Raw genomic sequence first — 25,330 nt, 5'->3', positions numbered from 1 at the left:
TTTTAATTTTGATTTTTTTTTTTAAGATTTTCTTATTTATTTTGGGAGTTGGGGAGGAAGAGGAAGAGAGAGTCCCAAACAGACTCTATACTGATCAGGGAACTCTACACGGGGCTCCATCTCACAACCCTTAAACCACAACCCAAGTAGAAACTGAGAGCCTGAGGCTCAATTGATTCCAACACCCAGGTGCCCCAACTGACACTTCTTAGAGGTAGGTAGGTGAAAGTAAATATTTTTTAAATGAAAGAATTGATACCATTTTATTTATTGTAATATTTTTCTGTTTGAACATTATGCACAATGTTTCCTTATAGTCCTGTGTCCCACATCTAATAATCTCAGTGCTTTGGATACTGATGCATTAGGGAAATATAATTATGGACTTTGGCATCACTGTTAGGGAGAATATTAAGCAATGATTCATATCTTTGGCAAAAGTATACTGATGGGAAATTTTTAAACCCTCAGAGATGTTAGCTATTCTATAAATATGTTTTCTCAGAATTTGCTTTAAATACCAATTTGATATCAAAAAGCATATATATAATATATATCAAAATACATCAAAATATAGAAATATAAATATCTAAAAGTGTGTGTATTTATATATATAGATATGTATATCTATATATAGAGAGAGGCAAAGGTGAATATCAGAGAGACACATTTCTTTTTTAGAAATGGAAAAACAATATGCTAAAAATCTCAAATTTGGCTCAGTTTGCCAAATGTATCTCTATTAATGATATATTACAAGAGTTATTTCATAAGACTTTATGCAATTTGAGACATTATTGCAGAGGAATGTTAATTTTTTTTTATTTTGACTTTATCTTAGATGTGAAGCCTCAGCTTACAACACATCTTTCTGCTGAGTTAAGTAGCTGGTAAGTTAAGTCTGGTTCATAAATAGATTAGTCATTTTACTTCAAAAGAGTACTTGAGTCATTCTGATTATAATTTATATCTAATGTTTCTAATAAACTGTTAGATGGGGAAAATCCATAATCATTAAAATATGACTTTTAAAATTTGGGGAAAGCTTCTGTCTGCCTTGTCTTCTGTCTATAGCAAACCATGGTTGTAGTGGGCTTGAGATTTGTGTGTAGATGTTATCAGTGTCATTTTCTCAAGAGCCATCAAAGTATTAGTAGCTTTATTTGTTTTGTCTTGTTTAGAAATTCATAAATGTAATCATATCATGAGCCTTTGATATTCCGTGGTCAAGAACAGTTGAATATGAAGAAGGATCTACTGGCTAAGCAGGTCACTGGACTGTGTTTCCGTGAGGGGGGTCTGAATATAAAACGATTAAGCAGTAAAATACTGATATGATTCTAAGACTGTGAAGAAGCAAATTGTATGGCAAAATTTTTGATCAACCTACTAAAATTTTTAATATCTGTGTGATATGTTTATTTTTTCTAGGTTTAATATAGATAATTTTTTTTCTAGGTGAAAGGGGAATGTGAACATTCTAGTAATGTAGAGAGAGTGAATGAATTCAAAGGAAAGAAACCAAAAGCATTAAAGGACTGTCCTAAGCAAGATATTGATCTTCAGGTCTGTGGGCTGAAGATCAGCTGACAAGGAGGGAAAGATTTTGTTTAAATGAGAGAATGGGATCCCCCATGTGAGAAACCCAGCCTTCAGGTAAGAAAGAGCAGATTGTTCATGGTAGGGAATCTATGCTATGTCTTATCTACCTACCTTCATTTACCCCTGTTGAAATATTATGTGTTTTTAATAAGCTATTCAAAATTTGTAATAAAAATAATATGGGATCCCTGGGTGGCGCAGCGGTTTGGCGCCTGCCTTTGGCCCAGGGCGCGATCCTGGAGACCCGGGATCGAATCCCACGTCGGGCTCCCGGTGCATGGAGCCTGCTTCTCCCTCTGCCTGTGCCTCTGCCTCTCTCTCTCTGTGACTATCATAAATAAATAAAAAAAAAAATTAAAAAAAAATAATAATATGACATCCTTAATTTATATTTATGTCCACTGGTATGGCAAAAATGTATAATATTAATGCTAAAAATATTTGAGTATCTATGTTTTTTTTTTTTTTAATTTTTTTAAATTTATTTATGATAGTCACAGAGAGAGGGAGAGAAAGAGAGACAGGCAGAGGGAGAAGCAGGCTCCATGCACCGGGAGCCTGATGTGGGATTCGATCCCGGGTCTCCAGGATCGCGCCCTGGGCCAAAGGCAGGCGCCAAACCGCTGCGCCACCCAGGGATCCCAATATTTGAGTATCTAATTTTTATATACTACGTTCTGTACTAAGCTTTTACATAAATGAGCTCATTGAATCCTTATATTAGACCTCAGAGTTATAGTATTATTCATTTTATAAATGATGAAAATGAGGTTACATATCTTTTCCCAAGATTTTTCCATGAATTTTGGAGCCAAGATCCTATATAATTTTATGTAGCTCCAGAACTTAACTTCTTAATTTCTAAGTCTCCTACCATTTTTCTATCTTGAGTACCTCCTGCATTTATAACATTATAAGAAGTTCCAATGAGGAAACAAGAGCAAGTAGTAGATTTTTGAACATTGAGCTTCATATGCATTATTTTATTTGAGTTTCACAATAATTCCGTAAGTTAGGCACTGTGATGCTCATTTTATGAAAACCAAGAAAATGTTTAAGGAAGTGGAGAATCTTGCATTTAAGTATCAGAGGTATGTTCAGAACTAGGATCGATCGCCAAAGTTTCTGTTATTTTCAATATTGTGAAGAGAGGGATAGTACAAGGTACAATTTCTCATCTGATCTACTTACAATTTCTCTAGGTCTTTGATCTTACATTTAGTAATTGTAGAAAGGGGCTAACATTTATTGAATATATAATACTTTTCAGGCACTTTTATAAGAAATTTCTCATTTATGAACTTTATTATTTCAAACACCACCCGACATGGAAGTATTATTGCTACTTCAATTTAACAGAGAAGGAAACTGAAGCACAGACATGGTAATAAACTTGTCAATACTATATTTTCTACAGTTTCAATTTAACCAATGGAGCATGGAAGACATAATGGAGGCAGACAGGTGTTTTCCCCAAACTAATGGGGAATCAAGAGTCACATAGTCAAAATCTGGGGAGAGATCTTTCCAATTCCTTTATTGTATGGATGGGAGCCCCAAATCCTAGGGAATCAGCAATTAAGATCTACTGTTATAATGCATTTACCAGACAATTACCTGGAATGCAGTATAACTGCTTCTGTTTGACAGAACACAAAGAAATTAAATTATTTTCTAGGATCATATCATTTGTACGGGCAGATTCTCGAAGAAGGTATGGGAGAAAATGATGGAGCAAAGCAAGCTCCGTTATTATATTGTATTGTGTTTGGGGGCTCTGTTTTGAAATTAGAGGAGTCCAGTTTTTTTTTTTTTAATTTTTATTTGTTTATGATAGTCACAGAGAGAGAGAGAGAGAGGCAGAGACACAGGCAGAGGGAGAAGCAGGCTCCATGCACCGGGAGCCCGATGTGGGATTCGATCCCGGGTCTCCAGGATCGCGCCCTGGGCCAAAGGCAGGCGCCAAACCGCTGTGCCACCCAGGGATCCCTGAGTCCAGTTTTTTGTATGTCCCCAACCTAGGCAACCATAATTGATCACTTGATAAAATGTCCTTCAAATAACTTTTTGGAAAAGTTACTATTTGAAAGAGTAGGTAATTAGAAAAAGTAGGGAATTATTAAAAAGAAATGTATGTTGATCTTCATATCATTTCTTCATTCCATGCTGAGTCACAGTCTTGTGACAACAAAATTCAAAGTCCTGTAATGCTTTGGGCTCTGAGTCCTTTTTTTTTTTTTTTTTTTAATTCTCTGAGTCCTTATTTGTTTTGTCTGACAATGCAAGATCTTTGGTATTATTGACACAAAGAATTGAAATATTCCTTTTAATTTAGCAAACTTGAACAGAATTTGCAGGTTTATCAACCATTCAACTAAAAGAAACCTGTTGAAAATCAATGTACTTTTGTTTCTCAATAAATTCTCACTTAAGACTAAATAATTTTCAGTGTGACCTCCTGGTCTTAGTTTCCTGTAAAAATTTAAGTGGGCTTCCAGACTCTAGTGGGCATAATTCTTCAATATTTTAAACTATGAAAACCAAGAAAATAAGGAAGTAGAGAATCTTGCATTTAAGTATCAGAGCTATGTTCAGAACTAGGGTTGATCTAAAGGATAAATGAATAGTTATATTTACAAAGATACCTTCAAATTAATTTTAATCATAAGCATTACTAATGTAAAATACACTTTTATTTACAAAATATACCTTTTTCTAAAAATAAATAGTTCACGGTAAAAGTTTTGGACAATAAAAAGAGTATAAATTAGAAAATTTAAATCTTCATAATGTAATTATCATGACATAGCCATTGTTAATTTACTTAAATATTTAATTAATTTCTCTTGGATATAGCATAACTAAATATAAATTGAAGAACTTTTGCACTTTGGATATATATATCTTATAAAGAAGCAGTCTTGCACTCCTAACTAAAAATTCTAAAGTTAAGAAAAGTAAAATATGAATATATATATTTTTTCAACTACATGCATCTTAATTAACATAAGTTTAATTTTACTTGTAGTAGAATAAATCCAATTCTATATAAAAGCAGAAGACACCAATGATGTATACACGTTTTAATTCATTTAAAAATTACTGAACCAAGAATAAAATTTTATTTTATTTATTATTTAAAAAGATTTTATTTTATTTATTCATGAGAGACAGAGAGAGAGAGAGAGACAGGCAGAGGGAGAAGCGGGCTCCATGCAGGGAGCTCGATATGGGACTCGATTCCGGGTCCCCAGGATCACACCCTGGCTGAATGCGGCGCTAAACCGCTGAGCCCCCCGGGCTGCCCAAGAATAAAAATTTAAAACTAAGGTTGGTTTTCCTATAATCCCTCAATGGACAGAAATAGGAAAAGCAGAACTATAGATACATTAAGCTAGAAATAACTCTTAAGTAATATAAAAGTTTAATGGAGTAATTTCTGTAGTTATTTCTTCTTTTATTTCTTAAAGATTTTACCTATTTATTCATGATAGACACAGAAAGAGAGAGGCAGAGACATAGGCAAAGGGAGAAGCAGGCTTCCCTCAAAGAGCCCAATGTAGGACTTGATCCCAGGATCCTGGGATCACCACCTGAGCTGAAGGCAGATGCTCAACCACTGAGCCACCCAAGCATCCCAACTATTTTCTTTTTTAAATCTAAAAATGTTACAAGTCCACTTAGAAAAACAATTTCCTCTTTAGTTCTATCATGAATTACCTGATTAATGGTCAAATGGTTATTTCTAATATTGTATTATTCCCTCAAGCCTATAGCACACTGTTTGCTCTCAAGCTTTTTCTTTAGTTAATCCTTATTTAACATTGACTATATGCCAAGCACTCACATGCCCCTCCACCATTTTTGTGGTCTCATTAGAAACCATCTGTTCAGGTAAATTCTATGGTTACCTCCAGTTTACATCCTAAGATGCTACATTATGTTTCCTTAATATTAATTGAATTAATACTTAACACTATTTGCATTAATAAGCATACTTTGAACTTAGTATTTGAACAAATACTTAACACTATTTGATAGCTCTCTTTTTTTTACTTTTTATGAGTAGAATTTACTGCTTTCTCCCAAAAGAATTTAATTTCACAAAAGCTAGGACTTTGTTTAATTCATCACTATATCCAAAGTTCCTGGAAGAATATTGGCACTAGATATTTGAAAGGATTTTATTAAATGAATGAATGATTTCAATGGATTAAAATGGCTAATGTCTTAAAACATGCATTAGGTCATTTTAATTGAATATTAGATTTCCTTTTTCTCATCAATGATTTGCTTCATTGTTTTTGTCATTTCAGATACCTTTCTGGAGCATCAGATCATGGAAAATAGGAACAATGTTACTGAATTTATTCTCTTGGGACTTTCTAAGAATAAGAAAGTCCAAATCCTCTGCTTTTTATTTTTCTTACTCTGTTATCTAGCTATCTGGTTGGGGAATTTGATTATTATGGCTTCCATCACATGCAGTCAGCTAATTAATCAGCCCATGTATTTCTTCCTTAATTACCTTGCCCTCTCAGACCTCCTCTATACCTCCACTGTGACACCCAAACTAATGACAGACTTACTGACAGAGAATAAGGTCATTTCCTATAAAAACTGCATGACACAGCTATTTACTACACATTTCTTTGGAGGGGTTGAGGTCTTCATCATCACAGGAATGGCCTATGATCGCTATGTGGCCATCTGCAAACCACTCCACTATGCCATCCTCATGAATAGGCAAAGATGTAACTCAATTCTCAGAGCATCATGTGCAGGGGGGTTTCTGCATTCCCTTGGCCTGTTTCTTCTTACAATTTTTTTACCTTTTTGTGGACCCAATGAAATAGATCACTATTTCTGTGATGTGTATCCTTTGTTGAAACTGGCATGCATTGATACACACAAAATTGGTTTCTTAGTCATTGCCAATTCTGGCCTGATGGGACTGGTGATCTTTGTGGTTTTGATGGCCTCCTACTTTATGATATTATATAATGTGAGAGCATATTCTGCAGAGAACCGCCACAAGGCGCTTTCCACTTGCAGCTCCCACATCACAGTTGTGATCCTGTTTTTTGCACCTGTCATCTTTGTTTACATTAGGCCTGCCACAACTTTACCAGAGGATAAAGTATTTACACTCTTCTACACAATTATCGTCCCCATGCTCAATCCTCTTATCTATACACTTAGAAACACAGAGATGAAAAATGCCATAAGGAAAGTTTGGTGCACTGAAAGGTTTTGGAAAGGGAAACCAATGATTTGAAGGCTATTCATCTTTGGATGTGAATGGATATCTTCTCATCACACATCCCCTTTCTTTGATTCCTTACAGATGGAAAAACCAGTCAGAATATGTAAAGGCTAAACCTTAAACATCAGCTTGCCATTGGTGGGTTTCTCTTTCATATTCCTTTGCTGATATTCTTCACTTTTTTCATCCTACACTAAGTTTTAAGGTCCATGAAAGTAGTTGACCATGCTGTAGGTTTTTCACTACTAATTTCCCAGCAGCCATCAAAGGGTATAATGCATTTAGGTGCTCAATAAATATTTATTAAATGAATATATAAACATCTTGTCAAATAGTTCTGTTTTTCATCCCTCTTAGGAATCACCTTCATGGTTTAATGACCCACTTGGACATTAGACACCACCATTATGCTGATAGGTATTTCTCCACTTCCATATACTTTGGATTCATACAGCCAAGAAGAAATTCCACCCTGGATTCAATCAAACAAGACTCCAAAAAGTTTATGGGTAGCAGAGATTAGTATGGCTGAACTCATGCTATTTTAACTAGTTTGAAATTCAACATATATGATCAAGGAGTAAACCATAACTAGCAGTCCTGTGGAAAGGAAGAAAATATAAATTCTTCAAAATTAAGGATTTTTTCAAAGTAAAAAATTTTCATTTACTATCTAAATTCATAGTTTTTTTAAAGATTTTATTTATTTATTCATGAGACACAGAGAGAGAGAGATTGAGAGAGAGAGAGAGGCAGAGACACAGGCAGAGGAGAAGCAGGCTCCATGCAGGGAGCCCGACGTAGGACTCGATCCTGGGTCTCCATGATCATGCCTTGGGCCAAAGGCATGCGCTAAACCACTGACCCACCCAGGGATCCCCTAAATTCAAGTTTAAGATAACCTGAAAATGCTATGTGACATTGACTATAGAGTAGATTTAGTGATGGGGTAGATAGATGATGATGATGATGATAGATAGATGATAGATAAAGATAGATGATAGATGATAGATAGATAGATAGATAGATAGATGATAGATAGATAGATAGATAAGAGAGTAAATGAGAGGAGGGGGGATTGAATGGCACATTTAAGTCATTGTTTAATGGAATTTAATGGAAAGAAGTGCATCTTTGAGAGGTTGGATTCACTCATCCAACTATGTGAATTCGGAGGGTTTTTTTGTTTTTTTGTTTTTTTTTAAAGAAGACATTCTCTGTTGCATCTAGTTTGAAAATCTCACCTGACTCCATCTTCTACTCTTTCTTTTATACATGTTACTATCAAGAGTGAAATATTTGATCTGTATTTTATGAAGCTTTCTTTCTTGCTGACAAGCTTAAAATAAAACTTTGACACTTGCCATCAGTTTATATAAAAAATATTTTTCTTTACCAAACTACTTGTTTGATGCTTAGAAAAATGCTAAACCTCTGAATGTCAGTTTAGTCATCTAAAAATAAATCAGATAATTAGATCATTAATTCAAAGTTAGAGTTTTAGAGCTTTTAAAGAAAAAATACAATTATCTTGCATCGATTGAAATCTTGTTTATTATAATATTATTTTAACATATACAGTCATAAGCTACAAGAATCTTATGTATATCTTTATAAAATAAAAATTTCAAAGTATAAAATAAAATATTCATGTTGACAATTTTAATTTGAATGTTTCACAGAAATTAATGTACAGATATGAGGGATAATAGAAACAATAAAAAAATATGGTAAGCAGTTTCCATTCTTAGAACAAATACTCATTTCCTTTCAGTTTTACAATTACCTTTTGAGATAGTTAATATGTCTTCCATTTTACAGAGGAAGAAAGAGAGGAGGAAAGCATAGTTGCCTTTCCAGGATCTCTCAAGTAGAAAGATATTTTTCATCTCCGTGCTTAATTATCAGCTGTTACCAACTTCAAATTTTTTATTTTGAGCATTAGGAGAAATCATTCGAATCCTAATTGTCATCTCTGTTATTAGTTTACTTTGTAATATCAGTTATATAGAATAAAAAATCATTTTATTAGACAATAAACTTAAGAGTTTAACCCAAAATCAAATGTGAAAAATAAACATTGGTTCATAATTTTCTCACTGTTTCAAGAGTTACCTTTAATGAACCAGTACAAACTGACATGTATCATGATGTAGGCTACACACTAATTTTGCTAAATATTCAGTTAGGGTATCAACTGATCTAGTAATAGTTTTTGAAATTTTAATACCTTTACAAACATACCCCTTATAATGATAATTATCCAATCATATTTTTCTATTTGAACTTCTCTAAAATTTTTCATTGCACACTGTGCTATAAACTTTCATTTGTTGCTTCACTTATATATTCAGTTACATATTTGATTTATGTTCATTTCTACCCCTAACCTGTGCTATATAATTCCGCTCTCCATTCCATCATTTTAGTTTCACGATGTCCAGTGAGTTCAATTTTACTAAATAATTAAGACAAAACTGTTATTTATGTCAATTATTTGAAAAGCTTTTTCAGTAATACAGACATCTATAGATATCCAGATGTATAGAAGTTTCATAGAAATTGGAAATTTATAGTTTTCATTTTGATGGCAAAGGAAAAAATAAATTTAAGCATATTCTAGACCAAGTGGTTTCAATACTGGCATCTATATTTGTTTTTACAATCACATTGGTTCCCAGTAATAGTGGAGATCCTACAGTCTGCCACTAATCTTTCTACTGGGGCATCCACACTTCTCAGACATTTAAAATTAGTCAAACATCCTACTCTCCTGACACAATCTAATTTTACGTCTGTTATGTTAGCACAATTATCTGTAGACCCTCTTTTTACACTCAAGGCTCAGTTTGGAGAATGAATTATATGGCTACACTATTTATCATCAATACGACTTTTTCATTACTATTTTACAGCAAATATTTCTATAATAAAATGCTGTGATTTTGAAATGATCTAAGTAAGTCATTTTAGAAAAACTTTTCCAATTTTTATAGAACCATTATTTCATACATAGTATTTTTATTGCTTAGACCCTATTTGAATAATTTTTGCTTTTTAAATTGTTGTAGTGAATATGGAAACTCATGAGCTGAGTGAAAAACAGGATTCTAAGTTTCTGATGTTCCTTTTTTATGAGAACGCAGAGATGACCCTTTATGTCTGGGATGATTAATGTAAATGCAGCTTATGTACTCATAGATTCATTCATGAATCCAAAATAAAAGGAGATTAGAAAGGACACCTCCAGTTAGCAACTTGTGGATAAAGTTCAAAGGAAAAATATTTCAAAGAACAGTGTAATAGAACTTCAACGAGAAAATGATGGCTCAGATTATTACTAGGGGAAATTTTAAATAAGAAACCAATAAAGCAAGAAGAAAGTACTTCAAAATAAATTATCCTATTAATGCCGTGACACCAATGTCTATGCTTATTTTTCTTACAAAAAAAGTTCATGGTTTTTCAAGTACAGTAACTATCACGTAAGTAGGTTATATAATGATTTGCTTTCCAATCAAACATGGTTTCTGGCACCACACTTTCCTCAAGGTATTTTTCATCTCCATGTTTCTTAATGTGTAAATCAGAGGGTTGAACATGGGAGCAATGATGGTGTAGAAAAGAGCAAACACTTTGTCTTCTGGAAAAGTTGTGGCTGGGCGAATGTAAATGAAGAGAACAGGCACAAAGAACAGAACCACAACTGTGATATGGGAGCTGCAGGTGGAAAGAGCTTTGGTGCGGCTCTCTGCAGGGTAAGACTTGATGGTGTATAATATCAATAAGTAGGATAGAACCAAGACTACAAAGGTCACCAAGCCCATCATGCCGGAATTGGCAACCACTAAGATCCCAACTCTGTAGGTATCTGTGCAGGCCAGTTTCAGCAAAGGATACACATCACAAAAGTAGTGATCTATCTCATTGGGGCCACAGAAAGGTAAAGTGATGGTAAGGAGACATTGGACAAAAGAATGCAGAAATGCCCCAGTACAGCTAGCAATGACTATGCCATAACATCTCTTTCTGTTCATGATGACGGTGTAGTGCAAGGGCTTGCAGATGGCCACGTAGCGGTCATAGGCCATCCCCGTGAGGATAAAGACTTCAATCCCCCCAAAGAAATGCATGACAAAAAGCTGTGCCATACAGTTAGTATAAGAAATCATGTTACTTTCTACCAGCAAGTCAGTGACTAGCTTGGGTGTCACTGTTGAGGTATAACACAGATCTGAGAGGGCAAGATTATTAAGGAAGAAATACATGGGTTGGTCAATTAGCTGACTGCATGTGATAGAAATCATTATGAGCAAGTTTCCCATCCAAATAGCTATGTAACAAAATAAGAATAATAGAAAGCATAAGTTTTTAACTTTCTTATTCTGGGAAAGTCCCAACAGAACAAATTCAGTGACATTATTAATATTTTCCATGGCTTAATGCAGTTAAGTCTCAAAGGTTTGCCTGAAGAAAAAAAAAAAAAGATAAGTCAGCATAAGAAATATTGAACTAAACATGGTATGAATTAGAGGAAGTGTTGTAAAAATAAATTTGTTTAATCAGTTTCCTACAGCACATTTTCAAGTAATTATAAGCTTTGTATAAATAGGCTTACCATATAATATAATAGATTAGGTTTTTTTTTGTAGAGTGAAAAGAAATATTACTAATAGTCACACTTGTTCAAGTCATAAACAAAGATGTGCAATCATCTTATGTAGGGGTTGCAAAAGTAGGCTTAGGGAGGGAGCATTTATTTTCCTGGACTAGCTCACCTGCTTGATAGGTTGAAATAGCCAGACTTATATCCAAGTAAGTGAGATGAATTGTGCAATTACAAAGTACAATCCTGTCTTTATTTAAAATTCCATTTTTCTGTTGAATCACTAAATTCTCCACATAAGCCTAATAATACACTGAATATTAACTAACTGATATTAAAAAAAACTTAGAAAAATAAATAAAATTCCATTATTATGATGGAATTTGCAATTTAAATTTTAAATATTGCATAAAAATCTTATTATTTTCATTATTGAGTTGTTTGCACATGAGGTAACTCACTTGCCTCACCCTAATCCTGACCTAGTTGAAATCTCTTAATATTTACCAACATTATAGAAAGCAATAATGAAAATATAATACCAGCTGAAGTCTAAGAGGCTGTGATATTTCTTTTGACCTAAAATAGATGTATGAAACAATAATAATTAGATACTTAATATTGAGAGAGAAAGATTTTCTACAAAACTAAACTAGAACAATGCATAGACATGAGTGGCACTCACCTGACATACATTGGACTTCAATTATTGTTTTTTCTAATAAAGGATTACATTAAGAAATTATAATTTCACCATTTTCTCTCTCTTTTTTAAAGATTTTATTTATTAATGATAGAGAGAGAGAGAGAGAGAGAGAGAGAGGCAGAGATATAGGCAGAGGGGGAAGCAGGCTCCCCAAAGGAGCCCAATGTGGGACTCGATCTCTGACCCTGGGATTACGCCCTGAGCAGAAGGCAGATGCTCAAATGCTGAGCCACCCAGGCATCCCTCCCTTGTTATTTTTTAAGGGTGACTGAATTATTTCCTGTAGAAATAATGACAATTTCAAAAAAATCCCAAGGACTATTTTTCAAGCTATCACAATATTCTCAGTATTTCTATAATCAGAAAAAAATATACAGTTCTTTTTCAAAAAGAGCTTTACTTTAAACTGTATGTTCATTTTCAATTAATGTGCCAATATGTTTCTATAGGAATAGCATATCTTTAATCTTTTCCAAGAACCTAAGCTAATTTGTAATACTTTTTTCATATAGCTCTTAAAGAAAAAATGATTCTCACAGGAAAAAAAAAATACAAGTAGAAACATTTCATTAATTAATGAACAGGATAGCTTGAAACTCCTTCTGTCTCTATTGCTCCTTCTGTCTTAACTAGATCTCACACTGGAATGATGGGCAAATAATCTGGTGACTTCCCATTTCCCTTGTTTCCCTCAGTTGAATGTTTCTTCTGACAATTCTCCAAAGTGTCATCAGATACCCAAAGAATTCATAATCATGCTATTTATTAGAACTTACATTTCTAACATCGTCATACTATTTACAATGTCTTCTTTGTTAATATTAAAGTTACTGAATTTTATTTCATTTTATTTTTTTTAAGATTTTATTTATTCATTCATGAGAGAGAGAGAGAGAGAGAGGCAGAGACACAGGCAAAAGGAGAAGCAGGTTTCTCCCAGGACTCCATTCCCAGACTCGGGATCATACCCTGAGCCAAAGGCAGACAGAGGCTCAACCACTGAGCCACCCAGGCATCCCAAAGTCCCTGAATTTTAGATTTACAAGATCTTATTTCATGTTTATGCGATTTAAAGAGACAACTTGGTATCAGAAGCTACAAGGACTAATTCTGGCACAAAGGCAAATTCATGAGCTATATAACCATAGTCAGTTTTCTTTCTCTCGGGCCTTCCTTTCTCTAATCTGTGAACTAAAATAATGCTTTCCTTCTCTACACTTCGTGGAGCTTTTCAAAATTTCAAATCAATTGCATGAAATAAGGCTTTAAAGATTTTGAGGGCAGAAAGAGAAATGAATAATTTATTTCTTTATTTAACAAACATTTTTTGAGTTCCTACCATGTAACATGCACCATTCCATGTAGTGTAACGGACTCTCTAAAACTAGATACAGGGACGCCTGGGTGGCTCAGTGGTTGAGCATCTGCCTATGGCTCAGGGATTGATCCTGGAGTCCCGGGATCAAGTCCCACATCAGGCTCCCTGTATGGAGCCTGCTTCTCCCTCTGACTATGTCTCTGCCTCTCTGTGTGTCTCTCACGAATGAATAAATAAAATCTTAAGAAAAAAGTTAAAAATAAATAAAACTAAATATGAAAGGCACTGACCCCCTTGGTGATGACATGAGAAAAGCAAAATAAATTTCAGAAACAAAATGGAATCCTGTTATCTAAATATAGTTTTAAATATGGAAGTATTCTATAAATGCTCTCTATTTTTACAAATACCCACACAATAAATATATGAAATACAAATAGAAAAATCAAAACTGGCACTTCCTAATTTATTCAGTTAATTTTTACAACAAAGTCTATCAAAATTCTAGCTAGTACAGCCCATATGCTTTTGTAGGAAGCATTAACTGTAATAGGCTTTCTTAAATAGGAGCAATGATAATTTTTTTAAGATTTATTTATTTATTTATTTATTTATTTATTTATTTATTTGAAAGACAGAGAGAGGAAACAAGAGCGAGCATAGGCGAAGCACAATGGGAGAGGAATAATCTCTAGCAGACTCACCAGTGAGCAAGGAGCCCAATGCGGAGCTCAAGCCCACAGCCCTGAGATCATGACGTGAGTGAAACCAAGGTTTGGACACTTAACCAGTTGAGCCACCGGTGCCCCTGGAGCAGTGATATTTCAATCACAATTTTATATATAGTCAAAGAGCTAGTTTAGGGGCTAAGCTTTTTTATTATTATCATTATTTTTAATTTGAATTTACTTTACTATCTTAATTCATATGCCATGGGATCCAGCCCTTGCCTGGACTCTTTACCTTTCCTTTTCCTTAGAATGTGAGAACTTAACCAATTTTTTAAAAGAACTTGAAGTTCTTATACTAATTGATTCTTTGATTTTGAAAAAAAAAAAAAAAAGAATGTATCAGGCAGCCCAGGTGGCTCAGCGGTAGCACCACCTTCAGCCCAGGACATGATCCTGGAGACCCCGGATTGAGTCCCATGTCAGGCTCCCTGCATGGAGCCTGCTTCTCCCTCTCCCTGTGTCTCTGCGTCTCTCTCTCTCTGTGCATCTCTCATAAATAAATAAATAATAAATAAATAAATAAATAAATAATAAATAAAATCTTTAAAAAAAAAGAATGTATCCCTTTTTTGAAGGATAATAGGATAATAGACTCTTTTCCCCGTCCTTATTTGCAACTAATAGATACTTCAAGGCACTGTTGGAGTTAAATTTCAGGCTCCTTCCTGCTCTGAGTCCTCTCTACTTTCCGTTTGAAAAGGGGCATACAACAGCACCCAGGCTTCCCTTGTGTTGGACAGCGATATTCCACCTCTGTTTTAGTAACTCTTGTCTTTTTGTAGTTCATGCAATATACTATGCTAAATTAACCTCTAAAATTTTGGTTTCCGGGATCCCTGGGTGGCGCAGCGGTTTGGCGCCTGCCTTTGGCCCGGGGCGCGATCCTGGAGACCTGGGATCGAATCCCACGTCGGGCTCCCTGCATGGAGCCTGCTTCTCCCTCTGCCTATGTCTCTGCCTCTCTGTCTCTCTCTGTGTAACTATCATGAATAAATAAATAAAATCTTAAAAAAAAAAAAATAAAGTTAAAATTTTGGTTTCCTATGTCACCCCATGCTTAAAAGCTACTCTTTTGCAAATATCTGCACCCCTATGTTTATTGACCCATTATTCTCAATAACCAAGATACATAAGAGACTCAATCAATAGATGAATGGATAAAGAAGATGTGTATATATACATACAAACATACATACATGTATACACAATGGAATAGTCTTAGACATAAAAGAGAATAATCTTGTTATTTACAACACCATGGAAGGACCTAGAGGGTATAATGTTAAGTGAAATAAGTCACTTAGAGAAAGGCAAATACTATATGATATTACTCCTATATGGAATTTAAGAAACCATACAAACAAAGAAAGGATAAAGAACTAACAAACAAAAGCAGACTTGAATACAGTGAACAAAGGAGTATTGCCAGAGGGGTAGTGAGTTGGGGGATGAGTGATATAGGGGAAGGGGATTAGAGCGTACACTTATCTTGATGAGCACTGAAAAATGTATACCATTTTTGTATCATTATATTGTACACCAGAAACTAATAAAACATTGTAGATTAACTTTACTTGAATAAAAAATTTAAAAAGCCACTCCTTCTTGTCTACCTTTTAGCTCTTCCAATCTATGGAAATCTTTATCTCGTTAACCCTCCCTGAAATATTCTATGTATCTCATTACTACAATTAAATTTGAACATCCGGGTAATTAATTTTCATTTAATTGGTTCAAGGTAACTCATCAGGCAGTGGCTGTGCCTTGTATTCTGCATGCTGTTGATACTTTGATATTATGGTCAGTGGATTAACTTTGGATTCATACATAAGACCAAGATAGTGATCTGGCCATATGGTCTGGAGTAAGGTAATTAACTTGTCTGATAATTTTTCTCCCTTTTCAACATGGGCAGTTCTAATATCAATATTCCATAGTTGTGCAGTTTGAATAATCAGATACAAAGTATGCAATAGGCACTAATTATTTTCTCTTTCACACTGCTTTTCCTCATATCATCATGTATTAGCTACCCCATATAGAAATAATAACACTGAAATGTTAATGAATAAAAATGCAGGCTCTTACAATTTATATCAAATAGATTGCTATTATCAGCAGTCATGCACAGACACAAGAGAAATAATGATAATATCTAATATTATTTAGTGCTTACCATACTCTACAGGCGGTTCTAAACCTTCTACATGTATTCAGCTGTGAATCCTAAAGGTCCTAATGATTCTTCTATTATTTCTATTTTGCAAAAAAGAAACCAAGTCTCTTTACAATTTGGAAAAAATACTGATAGGTTCTAAAGACTAATTTTAGGCATATTTTAATTCTTTTTTATTATCTGCCTACTGAAAAATTTGGTTGTCAAGTTCAAATTATTCTTAGAATTATTCCAGGGGCATATTACCATTTTTGTTATTTCTTTCTGTACCCAAGTTGTCTCACCCAAAATAGTCAAGGTTGAGCTACATTTTTGCCAACAGCTTCAAAGTTTTCTCGTAGTGCCAAGTACCCCCAGTCTTGACTGAACTAATTCTATTTCCTTTCTGTCTTATTGTTTACTCTTTTCCAATTCCTTCTCATTAGATTTGCTCCACATTGATGTGTAGGATCTTCTGATATTTAGGTTTTCCAAATCACAACAAATCATACTTTTAATCACTCACTGTACATACAGAGTAGCAAAGGGCATGGAATAGTAACATATTTCCACTCTAGTGTATTCCTTTTGTTATATTTAAGTTGTACCTCTTTTCTCTTTACTTTTCTTTCTTCTGCTTAAAATTCAAGTTGCTCTCTTGATTTATCTACCAATTCTTTTTCAGATATATCCTACAGACAACATGAATGCTATTATTATTTCCTTCATGAATTTCCCAAAATCATTCCAAAAAAAAAAAAAAAAGGTCTGTTTCAGGGATCCCTGGGTGGCTCAGGGGTTTGGCGCCTGCCTTTAGCCCAGGGCCCGATCCTAGAGTCCCGGGATCAAGTCCCACGTCGGGCTCCCGGCATGGAGCCTGCTTCTCCCTCCGCCTGTGTCTCTGCCTCTCTCTCTCTCTGTCTATCACAAATAAATAAATAAATGAATCTTTAAAAAAAAAAACAAAAACAAAAAACAAAAAAAAGGTCTGCTTTATTTTGACATCTGCTGAGGGACATAAGATCAATCATTCATTGAATTGTACTAATGTAATGGAAAGTTATGTTATAAAATATTTGCAAAACTTGAAGAGGGAAAGCACCTATAAAATAAGTATATTTATAGATAAAAAATAAATTTATTATATATATGTTTTAATAATTTGAAAGTCATGTTTATTTACTATAGTTTGGTTGGATGTTTACTTACCAGGTGATTATCTCATTAGATAAACTTCATTATCTCTGAGTAAAAGGTGGTGTTTGGTGTTTTCAATACAGTCAAAATAAATGCTTAATTTTGCTGTTGAAGATAATGAATTTCACCACACCAAGCAGCCCATGTTAGTGAGTCTTGATTCTAAGACTTTCCTATTTCCCTCATAAGCAAAGCATTCTCTCATGATCTTTGAAACTAAAAGGAAATAAAATCATCATTGGCATTTATGTTGAAAAATGCTTTTGTTTCTTTTCTACCCAAAGTTGTAAATTCATTGGTTTCAGCATTGGAAATGTGTGTGTGTGTATATATATATATATATATTTTTTTTTCTGTTTAATTTCCAAGTGTCATTTAAAGTAGATTACCTGGGAGATTATAACCCCAAACCCTCCCTCACTTTGTCTATGGGATGAGATATTTCCCAAAAGAAAAGTTGGCCAATATCAGCTGAAAATGGCTTAGTTCCTTTCTAATCCTTAAAAATAAAGTTATGCCGTGGTTCATAACTTTTTATACTCTGAGGAGTTTGAGCACAAACCAAGAGTTCACTTCTATTCAGTATTGAGAGGCTATAAATCATGTGCTTTTTATTTTGAAACAAATTCTGAGGAACAGCAGGAAATAATGTCTAAACAGAGGTTAAACTTGAAAATTTCATTGAAGCCTACTGTCAGGTTTAAAGTCTGCTTTAGTGCAGAATAAATTAATTGAACAGTGGGTGGCAAACTTCTTCTGTGCCACTTTACATCCAATGGCCCTACTTCCTCCTCTGGCCCCCGCTTGGCAAACAGTTTCCATAGACTTAACTCTGGGAGTAGGTGTAAGTTTATAACACTTCCTCTCACAAATACTGCAATGAGATTTGTGTTAAATAAAACTTTGAAAATAAGAAATAAAGTTATTTCTTATTTTTTATTATTTTAAGAAATAATTTTATTTTCATATATCATCTAAATATCTAAAATAAATAAGATGTTTTTGCAACCCACACAATCAAGTACAAAGAGATATACAAAGGAAAACATGGTTAAAATAGATACAAAGGGATGCATAATGAGTGAAGCTTGAGTTGTACATAATAGCACCATTGACCCTAGAAGAATATGAGCTTGAACCGTGTGAGTTAATTTATATGTAGAGTTTTTTCAATAAATATAGTACAGTATTATAAAGGTATTTTCTCTTCCTTATGATTTTCCAAACAACTAGCATATTTTATTGTAAGAATATAGCATCTGATACATAAAACATGTATAACATGCAAAATATGTGTTAATCGACTGTTAATGTTATTGGTAAGGCTTTTGGCCAATAATAGGCTATTAATAGTTAAGTTTGGACAGGGAGGTAGAGGTCAAAAGCTATATGTGCCTCTGATCCCCACATTGTTCAAGGGTGAACTGTAGATTATGAAAAGTATAACTGAAGGACTTCCTGGTCTGGATGAATTATTTGAGCAAAGACTTGAGGCAAACTCTGAAATGCATGTCTGAAAATGATGCATAGGTTATGATGAGGATACTGACCCACTTAGGAGAGAAGTGAGGAATTTGGTTGTATCAGGGCAATCATAGTCTAAACATTGAAAACCATAGAACTGGTTATTCTTTCCTGTAGAAAAAAAATATTATTTGTAAGTGGAAGAATATGTAAGTTAGTAATTTGAGAGAAAACTCTTACAGTGCTTTTATGATAGCAAATTTGACCTTTTGTTGGAAAGAAATTTTTCTTATTTTCTACACACAAAAAAAAAGGTACTGATTTTCCACAAACAACATTGATGTGTTGGGATTTACAACGATTGTGGAGCTTGAATGGTGTGCAGGCAATACAAAATTACAAGGATTATGAAGTGGTCTGCCTTCTGTTGGTGGCATCAGAAGCCTAATATAAACTATAGGGTAGTTATCACTTGATCTACACAATTTAAGGTACACCATCAGGATGAGAGGTCTTCTCTTGCAGCTCATTCTCCAGAAGCCAAAACACAGACTCTGATGAAACTGAAGCCATGGGATTGAACATAGATATGGCAAGGCTATAAAGGTAACAGAAGGCACAGCCCCTGTGGTCTCTTATGTCAAACAACAGAAACCTAAAAAGAAAAACGAAACTGAAATCTAAGATAGTGGTGTTTGGGGTTGAATCAGAATTTTGAGCACCCAAATGCCCTGAAACCTCTGCACAAACAGAATTAACTTCCTTCACCTTTCTAGAAAGGAATAGATTTTCATAGCCTGGAGATGAATTAATAACTTCACCTGAGTTGTTTCCTTGCAAAATGATGCTTATTTTCTTAAGGTCTGATAGGCTCAAGAAATTTTGATAAAATTTCATCTCCTTTCTCTTAGTCAATACCTGTAGCTTTATGGGGAGTTGGCCAAAGCAGAAATACATGATTGTATCTGTTTATATTTAGTTCCTTTTGGCACTAACTGAAATGGAATATTATGGCATTAAAGCCCCAAATACAAAAGTCTCAAAAAAAGATAGGGATTAAGGAAAATCTTCTCAGCAAATCTTCAACCAATGGATTTGGCTGTCTACTTTGTACACACCAAGAGATAACCAGAGGCATAGATCTATTCCAATTCATGGCAGTTGCTAATGGTTTCACTTGTGTTTAGGAATTTCGAATGTATGGGTACTAGGTGTGAATATATGAACAAACCTCACGGACAAAATATATGGATAGACCTCATGGAATTATACAAATGCTCACTACATGGTATATACTGCAGAGGAAATTCTCAATGGTGGTAAATAAGATTATATGTTTCATGGATATCAGCCATCCTCCTTTCCCAGCTACCCAAGGTCTAACTTTGGTCAAGGTCTAAAGCAGCCATAGTGTGGGGCACCTGGGTGGCTCAGTCAGTTAAGCATCTGACTCTTGGTTTTAGCTCAGGTTGTATGATCTCAGAGTCATGAGATCAACCCTAACATGGGGCTCCACTCTCAGCATGGAGTCTGCTTGAAACTCTCTCTCTGTCTCTCTCTGCCCCTCCCTCACTCTCCCTTTCTAAAATAAATAAATAAATAATCTTTTTAAAAATCTTAAAAATCAAGTAGTCAGGATGGCTTAGGAAGCACCCTATGAAGGCTGTTGTTAGGGGTGGACAATGTGAAATTTACCTCATGAAGATTCATTTGGCTTCTGTTAACACTGAGTACCAAATGTTTGTAGTTATTATGACCAAATTTAGTGTGTAAAACAACTAATTTAACATGTACTTGGGTTCTATGGATCAGAAATTTAGACATAGGATGGCTGGTCTATGTTCCATGATGTCTGGGGTCTCCTAGAAAATTCAAAGGCTGGGAGTGTTCACTAGCTAGCAGCTGAAATTATCTGGGACTATCTTGACTTATAACTCTGGCACTTGATATTGGCTGTGGACCCAGACATCAGATGAGCTGTTGGCCATAAATTCTACATCTAGTCTCTACATATGGTCTCTCCATATGGACTAGTTAGGAAATATTTCTGTGACCATCTTTGGAGGCTACTGTCTGTCACACCAACATTGAGTGCCCAATATGTACATTCTTCAGGGAGATACAGTACTCAGTCCTGTGGTGGCAAGTTGATTATAGTGAAAACCTTCTATCATGGAGAAAACAGAATTTTTCTTCACAGAAATAGACACTTATTCCAGATATGGATTTGTCTTTCCTGCTTATAATATTTGTATGAGCAGCACAATGCATAGACTTATGGAACGTCTTATTAACTATCATGACATTTCACTTAGGACTGATTCTGATCAAGTAATCAGAGTAAAAGAAGCATGGTAGTGGACATACACACAGGAATTCATTGATCCTACCATATGCTCTGCTATAGACTAAATGGAGTTCCTGAAAATTCATATATTGAATACCTAAATCCAAGAAAGTCAGCAGGTGAATATTTAGAGATAGGGCCTTTAAAGAGGCAATTAAGTTAAAATAAGGCCTTTAGGGTGGGCCCTAATCCAGTGTGACAGGTATCTTCAAAAGAAAAATTCTGGACATACAGAGTAAGTACCAAGAATCTGTGTGTACAGAAAGAAGGCCATGTGAGGACACATGGACAAGGCAGCCATCTATTAAGCCAAGGAGACAGATCTTTGGGGAAACTAAACCCACCAGTACTTTGACCTTGGACTTCTAGACTCCAGAACTGACAGAAAATATATTTCTGTTGTTTAAGCCACCCTGTCCATGATATTTTGTCATGGTAGCCCTAGCAAACTCATCCATACACCATTTCTCTACAGTAACTGATTAGATACAATGAAGAAAGGCTTACTGAACAGAGTTGCCAACTGAGAAATAGCACCTTGAAAAACTGGAGTTTTAACTTCAAAGATGGTTGAGCAAGATTTTATTCCTCCCATAGCCATGATAAACAGTTATATAATTCTATGGAATAGAAAGATGTATATGCAAATACCTCTTTTATTATTATACTAAAGTCCTTTATAGAATTTTTGCTTCCTGTGCCAGCATTTTTCAGCTCAGCTGGCATCTAGGTTTCAGTTATAGAGGTTCTGCTTTCATTAAGGGGCATAAAAATTGTTTTATTGAACTGGAAATTGAAGTTATCACCTGGATACAGAGGGCTCATCATGCCTCTACTAAACCAAAAGACAAAAGGGGGCTAGATCAATTGGTATTGATAATATCAGATCTATTTGTCTGACACAGTAGAGCATGAATAATCAATATCTGGAATGCAGAACATCTCTTAAAATTTCCATACCATAGCAAAAGTTAATTTAAAAAAAAATGGCAGGACCATTAAAGATTCAGGATTTCAAGAATGAAGATTTGGTTCGCATGAGTAGATAGTGAACCCCAATAATAAAGATCAGCCCGAAATGAAAGGCAAGAATGATGAGGCAGTGGAAGAAGTAAAGGTATAAATATTAACTAATTCTCAATATCAATTACAGAAAAAAGGACACTTGTAGCAATGTATTGAGTAATTTTACACTCTGTTCTTAGGGTTACAGATTTTTGGGGAAGGATTATACCTGAACTAGAAGAGAAACTAACATTGAAATTAACTTTGTCTAGAATGTTGAGGATGATACTTTTCCTTCTGGAAGGAAGAGAATGAGACCACGTTAGTAGAAGCATCTTGTTCAGTGAAAGGATGAAGATAATCTTCTTTCTTAATCAGGTTCAAATATCATACAGAAGAGTGTTTATGAATGCCAAATACTCGTGTAACTGGTACCCTCAGCTCAATAACCTACCTTCATATGCTCTGCCTTGAGATGCTGGTAGTAAAATCTACCCATATTTCTTGTCTACCAACTGGTTTCCTATTAGTTTCTGTCAATAGGAGCATACTCTTGTGATAGTGGAAGTCAAGAGGAGGTGGGAAAAGACTTCATTACATGTTCAAAATAAACTATCAATTTAAGGAGGACTTGGGACAGGTATGTGAGGAGAATAGAGTAACAATGACATGAAAAAAAATAAAAATTGTCCAATTATCAATAATAATGTAACAACTTTGTATAGTAGCAGATGATAATTAGACTTATTGTGGGGATCATTTCAAAATGTATAAAAATATTGAATTGGGATGCCTGGATTGCTCAGCGGTTGATTGTCTGCCTTTGGCTCAGGGCATGATCCCAGATTGCCTGGATTGAGTCCCACATTGGGCTTCTTGCATGGAGTCTGCATTTCCCTCTGCCTCTTTCTCTGCCTCTCTCTCTCTGTGTCTCTCATGGATAAGTAAATAAAATCTTTAAAAAAATAAAAATAAAAATATTGAATCACTGTATGTACACCTGAAATGAATAGGATATTGTATGTCAATAATATTTCAATTAAAAATGAAATAAAAACATTTTTTAAAAATAATACAATTATCCAATCTGAAGGGAGTCTAAGAAAATGCTAAAGATTCTGAGCTCCGATCTGGGGCTAGCTAGCTTTTTGCAATCACTGTACATTCCTTGTATATATCATTTCTTATTAACTTAGGGCTCAGGGTAGAATCCTAAAGTGAAATTCTGGAATGCTTTTAATATGAGTTCCCTCCCTTCCAAAAATAAACGATGACACCACACTTTCCTCAAGGCATTCTTCATCTCCATGTTTCTCAGGGTGTAGATTAGAGGATTGAACATAGGAGCAATGATGGTGTAGAAAAGAGCAAACACTTTGTCTTCTGGAAAAGTTGTGGCTGGGCGAATGTAAATGAAGAGAACTGGCACAAAGAACAGAACCACAACTGTGATATGGGAACTGCAAGTGGAAAGAGCTTTGGTGCGGCTCTCTGCAGGGTAGGTCATGATGGTGTATAATATCAGAAAATAGGACACCATCAAAATCACAAAAGTCAGCAGAGCGATCAGACCTGAATTAACAATTACCAAGAGACCAATTCTACGTGTGTCAGTGCAGGCCAGCTTCAGTAAAGGATACACATCACAGAAGTAGTGATCTATCTCATTGGGGCCACAGAACGGCAGGAAGATGGTGAGAAGGAACTGACTGGCGGAGTGTATAAACGCCCCCGTACAACAGGCTGTGATGATTGCATTGCATCTCTGTCTGCTCATGATGATGGTGTAGTGCAAGGGCTTGCAAATGGCCACGTAGCGGTCATAGGCCATCCCTGTGAGGATAAAGATCTCAACACCTCCGAGAAAGTGCAGGATAAAAAGCTGTGTCATGCAGTTACTGTAGGAAATGGTCTTCCTTTCTGACAGTAAATCAGTCATTAGTTTAGGTGTCACTGTTGACGTGTAGCAAAGGTCAGAGAGTGAGAGATAATTAAGGAAGAAATACATGGGTTGCTCAATTAGCTGACTGCACGTGATAGAAATCATTATGAGCAAATTTCCCACCCAAATAGCAAGGTAGCAAAATAAAACTAATACAAAGCAGAGGATTTCAATGTTCTTGTTTTGAGACAGTCCCAAGAGAATAAACATAGTGATGTTGTTCCTATTTTCCATGATCCACTGCAATAAAAATGTGTAACAGTCCCCTGAAAAGACATAATGTACAAGTCAATGTCAGACATACACATGGAGAATATGGATGATGAAACTGGTATCCTGAAGCCATATTTAATGGATATGATCACAGAATTTTAGAAAATGAAATCTGATATTTAATGATTTTTTTCTGATTAGTCTCATGAAATTTCTATAAGTCAAGTCTTTCAGGACATTTTGTTTGATCTTAACATTAATAAAAATGAGTGAATTCAATCAGTAAATTTTTTAAAAGTCTAAAAATTACTATTCACTGCCAAACATTTTCCAATTCTAAAGGAATATACAACAAAGTCCTTGAAAGGGACATTCCTCTGGGTTCTTACAAACTCAAATTTGTTAAAGATGCAAGTATAAGTCATTAAAGTTGTTAAATGATATAGAAGCAAATGGAAAGCTTGACAGTGCTCACTAGTGGAATCTATTCTTCTTCAAAATAGTTACATACTGAGATAGAAAATAAAACTAAAGATTTTTATGAAACATATATATTTACAAAGTAGAAGATAAAAAAAAAAACTCTATAGGAGACCCTGGAGTTGGTTTGAATAATTTTTCAATTGCTTGTTTATCTTTTTCTTAGTGATTTGTGACAGTAAAATGATGATGTTTTATATGGAAAGTTAATTTTTATAGGCACATCAATACAAATCATATATATAAACAAACCACAGAATAAAGCAATAGTTAAATCTAAAAGGAAGAAGAGCAGAAA

At 34.7% G+C, this 25,330-nt stretch overlaps 3 protein-coding genes across 3 annotated transcripts; 1 reads left to right on the top strand and 2 right to left on the bottom strand.

Annotated features, from left to right (window-relative positions):
• Positions 1–5,941: 5,941 nt before the first annotated feature.
• LOC140613615 (olfactory receptor 4P4-like) lies at positions 5,942–6,880 on the top strand. The gene has a single exon (XM_072792046.1). It carries the CDS (start codon positions 5,942–5,944, stop codon positions 6,878–6,880), a length of 939 nt encoding a protein of 312 aa, XP_072648147.1.
• Positions 6,881–10,362: 3,482 nt separating this feature from the next.
• LOC140613614 (olfactory receptor 4P4-like) lies at positions 10,363–11,304 on the bottom strand. Its single transcript, XM_072792045.1, has one exon. The coding sequence runs from the start codon at positions 11,302–11,304 to the stop codon at positions 10,363–10,365; it is 942 nt and encodes a 313-aa protein (XP_072648146.1).
• A 12,285-nt stretch (positions 11,305–23,589) lies between these two features.
• On the bottom strand, positions 23,590–24,573 carry LOC140613613 (olfactory receptor 4P4-like). Its single transcript, XM_072792044.1, has one exon. The coding sequence runs from the start codon at positions 24,571–24,573 to the stop codon at positions 23,590–23,592; it is 984 nt and encodes a 327-aa protein (XP_072648145.1).
• Positions 24,574–25,330: the final 757 nt, after the last annotated feature.

This window comes from Canis lupus, chromosome 21, assembly GCF_048164855.1.
Source record: "Canis lupus baileyi chromosome 21, mCanLup2.hap1, whole genome shotgun sequence".
NCBI classification, from domain to species: domain Eukaryota; kingdom Metazoa; phylum Chordata; class Mammalia; order Carnivora; family Canidae; genus Canis; species Canis lupus.
Note: the sequence above shows the minus strand (reverse complement) of the source record. Positions and strands in the feature narration are given on the sequence as shown.

What these genes read in the sequence shown, in the direction of transcription:
- LOC140613615 (XM_072792046.1), top strand. Translation starts at nt 5,942, where the DNA reads ATGGAAAATAGGAACAATGTTACTGAATTTATTCTCTTGGGACTTTCT.
- LOC140613614 (XM_072792045.1), bottom strand. Translation starts at nt 11,304, where the DNA reads ATGGAAAATATTAATAATGTCACTGAATTTGTTCTGTTGGGACTTTCC.
- LOC140613613 (XM_072792044.1), bottom strand. Translation starts at nt 24,573, where the DNA reads ATGGAAAATAGGAACAACATCACTATGTTTATTCTCTTGGGACTGTCT.